Genomic DNA, 6,427 nt, shown 5'->3' with positions numbered 1-6,427 from the left:
CCAAGACATAAATGAAGACATTGTTGTGGACGGAAGCAAACACGGATGGCTCCTTGGATTTTACCACTCAACCTCCTGAAAGAATTTAGTCTTATTTTTGCAAGGCATGGTTAATCCTCCACCCAGTTTTAAAAATATTTGCAACTTTCTCTTCGTTCCACTTTTTTTCTTCCTCTCCTCCAGTTGTTGGGGAACAGAATGTGAGCAAAGGGGGAAAGAAATAGAACAGCAATTTTGAACTTTCTCCTTCTCCTTCTCCTTCGTCACGAGGCCATCTCTGTCTCTCTGCTTCCCTCTAAATCATTTTAAATGGTATTTCCCATAAGAACAATTTTTCTCCTTTTCTGATTCTCCCTGACAAACTTGCATTTGCACTCACCAAAGCCCACAGCTTGAGTTGATCACAGTCTCCAAAGTCATATTTTCAATTCCTTTTCCTTTTTTTTTTAATGGTGAGTGGGTAGAAACAGAGATTTAGCACAGTCATTTAACACTTAACTGAACTGTCAGCTAGAGAAGTTCCCCTTTCAGATTTTCTCAGCCTCAAGCCACCCATGTATCATATGGGGAAAGCTGTGTGTCCTACCTGAAAGGGGAGTTAAAATTTTCCAGGTTTACCAGACTCTTCCTCGCTCTCCATAGCAAGTCGCCCTCCAATATTTTCCTTCTGAAGAAATACATTTTAGAAATGCCTTTCCTAAATGGTCTCTTACCACCATAATTTCCAGTAACCAAAATTATCTAAGAAGATACCAGCTGGACTGAGAGTGATTGGATGGTCCCAATAAGAGATGTAATTTAGCACCCACCATCTCCAGAAGCCCAACCAAGCGGCTCTTGGCTTTATTAGCCCAGTGCAAATTTGTCCCCTTTTCCTATTTTATCCACTGACGTGTTTTATCCATCTTCTAAAAACCCATCTTTTATTGCTGGTGTTTCCTAGTGCTAAGTTCCCTGTAAGAACTTTCTTCACGAGGTGTGTTTTAAATTCTGCTTTAAACAATTTGGTTTTACAGGACCCCCAAACCACTTTGGGGTTCTTTACAAAGAAAGGTGGTTTGAAAGTACTTTTCAACCATCAATAACAAATATTTCTAAATTGTTTGGCTTTAAAAAAAACAAAAAACATATTTTACAGAGGAATATCCCAAATTCACGGCATTCTCTGTTTGAAAAACTGGCGCGTTAAAGTCCCATTTCACACTAAGCCAGAGTTGCAATTGGAAACCAACAAGAAATCAGCATGGCTGCTTAAAAATAATCTTTTTTTTTTATTCGCCTCACATTAAGCCAGCACAAAGAAATCATTGGCATCATGGGAACGCAAACTTCATCCCTTAATATGATCTGGGATGAAAAGGATTTCTGATATTTCCTTCCAGACATAAATGAATAATTTAGTATGCTCAGAGACCAATTAAAACAGATAATCAAGTGAAGGATGATTGGATCAAGATTGGATTTGCACACCACACTAGAGCAAGGATTTATAGGTAGACTGCCTTTAAAGCTGGAGGTGATCATCAGGTATTGATAAGTCATTATACTTACCTTATGTCTAAATATCCACATTGAGAACTGACTTCCTGACACATATATTGTAGGTTAATAATAACTTTAGTATTACAAATGTTAGGATTCATTTTAATCTATTTTAATAGGGGGGATTTTTAAAGCTTTTCTACCTTGAATAGAAAGGAAGGTGAAACATGGAGTAAATGAATCAATACATAAATAGCAGTGGAATGAATACCACCTCTTCTTTAGCAAATGGCCAACCAGGCAGGGATAGTTTGATACCAACAGCGCAGAAACCCCGAAGACAACAGCACTTCAGAGCATGTGTAGAGTTTCTTACCCTCCTAGCTGAAAGAAGGCACCCTTTTGTGCAATTGCAGAGCAAAGGTCCAATTCCAGCGATGTGGTTTCATTTGTTTTTGATTTCACTGTTGGTTCTTTGAGAAAGGAAGCAATGCGGACTCTCAGCAGATCAATTCGGTTGGACTTTTTGCAACCAAAAATTGCCGCTTAATTCTTAGCAGCCGCCCACCTCTTGGGTGTGCAAAAGGAAGGTCCAGGGGCGCATTTGTTCTGCCAATGAGCATTTGGGCCCCACGCAAGCCCAGGGCTTTGCCATTCAGTGTGACAGAGCCAACTGGCTGGACATAATGTGTTTGTGTGTGTTCACTCATCTTAGCTAAGAACATTCCTCTCCGTTTTGAATCACTGAATAACTGTAAAAGAGGCCAGAAGAGAACTAATTTCTCTACCTGGAGCAGAGCATTGCCTGGGATGGACACCCTCACCGTCAATGAATTGCAACTCAGAGCAAGGTTGCAATTGTATGACACTCCCTGCCTTGTTGTCTTCCACCATCCATCTTCCCTGGCTCAACGCTTCCAAGTAGGGGAACGTACTGAGTCCCTCTCCAGAGCAAAACCATCCAGGCTGATGAAATCCATGAGGCTGAGAAGGTAGGGAAGGACTTGAAGAAACAGAAGGCAGGGTAGAACTTCCCATATTTCTCATTTCTGGATCTGAAGAGGACTGTTCTACCCCTTGCAATGCATCCCACCCCTCTTGAATACAGACTCCAGAACTGCGGTTAAGATCTCCAGAAGCCCAGATCAACCTGCCCCACCTTTAGAAGACATAGATTTCAAGTCCATCGTCCCCTCTTTAAGCCATCCAGGAGGCCACTTCCATCTTCTCACCTTTAAGATTGCCAAGTATTTCCCTAAACTGGTTCCAGTTGGGCTACAATGCTTTTTGTGCACTGAACGTCAATTGGCCTTTATCGACTCAGCCCCCCAAATTTGCTCACCCAGATTTGGAGAGCAGAGCAGGCCCTGTGGAACTGAGGGCCCACCCCTGCGAGGACGTTCGGCATCTCCCTTCCCCAACCTCCCTCCTCGAGCAATGGCACTTACTTGCTGTTGTGGCCGCAGTGCCAGAGATCAGAAACAGCATGGCGAGGTGCCACAGGGCCATCTCCAGGCTATCCAGACGGTCCCCGTCAGTCCCTGCTCCTCTCTGACCCCTTTAGCCGGTGTCCAGAGGCAAGGGGCTAGGGAAGCTGATCTCTGCCGGGCTGCGTCGTTCTGCGGCGGGACGTGAAAGATGCAGGCGGCTCAGTTCGGCTATTCTCCAATCCAGCCTTGGTCCCTTTCAGGAAGACCAGGGGGTGATGGAGCCAAGCAGCCGAGGGCACAACGCAACCAGGCCAGGGATCCACAGGTTGGGGACTGCCAGACGGAGCAGCTCTCTGGCCTCTGAGCTCCAGCTGCCTCAATGTTCAGGCACGGCTCGGCTCAGCGCTAATGATACGCCGAAGCAGGAAATCAACTCCCTTTTGGGAACTGCTGCCAAAAGTTTACTGCCAAAGCGGCCAGAGGAAATGCAATTCTTTTCCCCTTTCTTTTGCTTCTTTTTTTTTTAAACACAGCTTCAAAGGATGCCAAAAAGGAGAAAAATTCCTGGGCTGCTGATCACGCACTGACAGTGAAAAATCTTCGGCGGGGAAAAGCCGTCCTCTTCTGCAGAGAAACAGCCAAAGTTCTCCTTTTGAAGATCCCTGGGATTTGGCATTTGGTCCAGTTTTAGGGTCCAACTCACCCTGTTTTGGGGTGTTTAAACCTCATTATTGGGGGTCTTCTTGGCAGGAAAGTATGGGATAAAACCTGAAACACTGGGGTCTGGTTTATGCAAGTATTTTGCACCCTTAGGCTTTCTCTCTTTTTTAAGTTCCTGCCACCACCACCATGCAACTTCTCCTTACTCTTTTGGTTCATAAAATTAATGTGAAACTCTACTAAAAAGATGGTAGTAATTTTGCACTTTTAACAGAAGTCAAAGCTGAAGTAACGTAGCACCAAATGCTTCCTTACTCTAAAAGGATCCCCCTCCAGCCCCCATTCTTGCAATCTCCAATCCTGAAGTTCATGAGGTCTAGTAACTTCATTCCTGTCAGCCACTATTTTACAGTGTGAAAGTTCTAGAGCTTTTTTTTTTTTTTTTGCTGATGTTTTCCCTTTCAGTATTAATTCACTAGCAGGCTCCTGTTTTGTTCAAAAGCTGAGCCAGGGGAGAAGCAGCTCAGGGTAGAGGGGAGATTAAGGGAAAAAAACAAAAACAAAAACCTCCACATGTTGTAGATGGCTCTTTAAAATGAACAGGACTTAAAATGTATTTTAATTTTAATTTTAAAATGAGCAGGATTGTGGAGATGGAAATTAGGAGAAACTTTCTGGCAGTTCAGCTGGGCCACAGTTTCTCCCTCAGAAGTAATATATTCTCCTTTGCTGGAGCTGTTCAAGCAGGGAATGGCCTCAGCCTGTAATAAAGATTCCTTTGGCCTCAGTTTGGTAAATTCCATAGGGTTGGACTAAATGACCTCTGGACTCCCACCCAGCGATGCTAGGAATATGGAACTGCTCCCCCACCTCTCCTCCTGACGTAAGAGAGAACTTGGGCTCAAAACAAGGGAACAAACAGGAAATTGCCTTTCTTTTACTCCCCTTTTCTGTCTTACTGGGGATGTAACTGATGAACAATCCGTTGAAATCAAAATCATCTCCTGCTTTTTGCCTTGGCCCCAGCCAGAAGTTTCTGGAGACGCTCTCGGTTTTTCCAGAAAAACACATCCCAAAATCCTCAAGGTGTTTGAAGTTCTCAAAGAGAACTCCAGGGATCTCTTTGCCTGTGATGGTGTTCGCAAACTCAGATTTCCTCCCTCTTCCCTCCTTGGCTCAGCCAGCTGGCAGCACAGGGGAAAAGAGGCACGAAGGGAGGAAGGAGCTGAGGCTGAACGATGCCAGGAGGGCAAGCTGGAAGAAAGATAGACTGCTCTTGTACCCCAGGCTCTAAGGACTCCAAAGTTGGTTCAGCTTGAGATGATCCTCCAAGTCAGTGTTTCTCAACCTTGGCAGCTTGAAGATGTGTGGGCTTCAACTCCCAGAATTCCCCAGCCAGCCTTGCTGGCTGGGGAATTCTGGGAGTTGAAGCCCACACATCTTCAAGCTGCCAAGGTTGAGAAATAGTGCTCTAATGGGTAAGAAAGTTGCAGTTGGTGTTGGGGGGACTTTGAAGGCCGGAGAAAAAGATGGAGATGCATCTTCCCAATTTTGCTGCATCTTAAACTGGCCCTTTTCTCTGGCTGCTGACCCAGGAGGTGCCTGACCCAGACAGAGACATCCTCATGGAATGGGGCAGGACCGGGGGCTGAAGGATGCACTCGTGTAAGGAAGGGGGGGTCACTTCCTCCTGCCCCGACATTCCAGCCACGTGCCGTGTCCCATGGTGACTTTCCAGATGTCGGCTGGCCAGGAGCCTGGTGCGGGGGGAGGGAATCTTTTTGTCACAGACTACCCATCCGTTCCTGTTTATCACTGCGGGCTCCTTGGATTTATTTGATGACTTGGACATCTGAGCATGTTTTTACAGTCGGTTTCCTTCCCCCGTAGCCGTCTCTGCAACGCCGGCTTGCGGCTGACCACTTAGAGGCGGCGTCCGACGTGGTGGCCCTCTTCTTAGGGGGGGAGAACAGGCTGGATAGATTCCCTGGTCATTTGGCAGCCCACTTGCACCCCCCACACAGGACCCCCGTCATCCCTGTGAGCGCGAGTCCGATTGCTACCCAGACAGTTCCAAAGATGGTATGGCAAAAGGACAGAGTGCTCGCATGAAGGAAGAACAATTCCAGAATAAAGAATTCATCAGCCCAAATCAGAATCGGAATAATGCAGGTTTTCCAGATCCATTTGCTTCAGCTGGAAAAGTTGGATGCTGATTCGGTAGCTGGCTGGTTATCGCAGACAGAAGCATCATTTATTTATTTATTTATTTATTCATTCATTCATTCATTCATTCATTCATTCATTCATTCATTCATTCCAATTTCTATTACTGCCCCTCTCCCCCCAAAGAGGGGGACTCTGGGTGGTTTACAATAAAATTGATCAGTTGATCAATTGCTGTTTGTAATTACAGCAGCACGCGTCATTACAAACTCCATGTGTCAAAGCTAGCTCCCCCAATATTTTAAAAAATGAAGGGGAAAAATGCCCCCTCCCCCAATTTTGAAATAACATACCAATGCGAGACTTTTTTTTGTAATGCTCTTTAATAACAATCTGATCAATACATTCTGGGAGTTTAAGACTGTGGGTGGGAGAGGGTTGCAGCCTCCCCTCCCCATCTGTAATAAATATTTGGGATCACTGTACAAATGAAGAGAAAAGAGGCGACAAGCAACAGAGAAATCTTTAGAAAGCCTTTGGGATGTGCTGAAACCCTAACTGTAAATCTGGAGAGAAGCTGCTGTTGAGAAGACGGGCAGAAAAAGAGGCAACTGTGTTTGTTAAGGAAGCGACCCCCCCCCCCAAATCCTCCTCTTTGGTTCCTTCTACCCTCTCCCCCCATCTTTCTC

The 6,427-nt window shown here is 45.3% G+C and overlaps 1 protein-coding gene across 3 annotated transcripts in view; it reads right to left on the bottom strand.

Moving 5' to 3' along the window:
• ENG (endoglin) overlaps positions 1 to 3,375 on the bottom strand; it is a 27,193-nt gene extending 23,818 nt beyond the window's left edge. For 2 of the 3 annotated variants that reach the window (XM_063316273.1, XM_063316276.1), the window contains exon 1: positions 2,931 to 3,375. In XM_063316273.1, coding sequence (XP_063172343.1) covers positions 2,931 to 2,991 — 61 coding nt within the window. In that variant the 5' untranslated portion in view covers positions 2,992 to 3,375. Of the gene's footprint in view, positions 1 to 2,904 lie in introns of all 3 variants that reach the window. The other variant, XM_063316274.1, reaches the window with a different exon arrangement.
• Between the last annotated feature and the right edge of the window lie 3,052 nt (positions 3,376 to 6,427).

The sequence above is a fragment of the Candoia aspera genome, chromosome 16, assembly GCF_035149785.1.
Source record: "Candoia aspera isolate rCanAsp1 chromosome 16, rCanAsp1.hap2, whole genome shotgun sequence".
Lineage (NCBI taxonomy): Eukaryota > Metazoa > Chordata > Lepidosauria > Squamata > Boidae > Candoia > Candoia aspera.
Note: the sequence above shows the minus strand (reverse complement) of the source record. Positions and strands in the feature narration are given on the sequence as shown.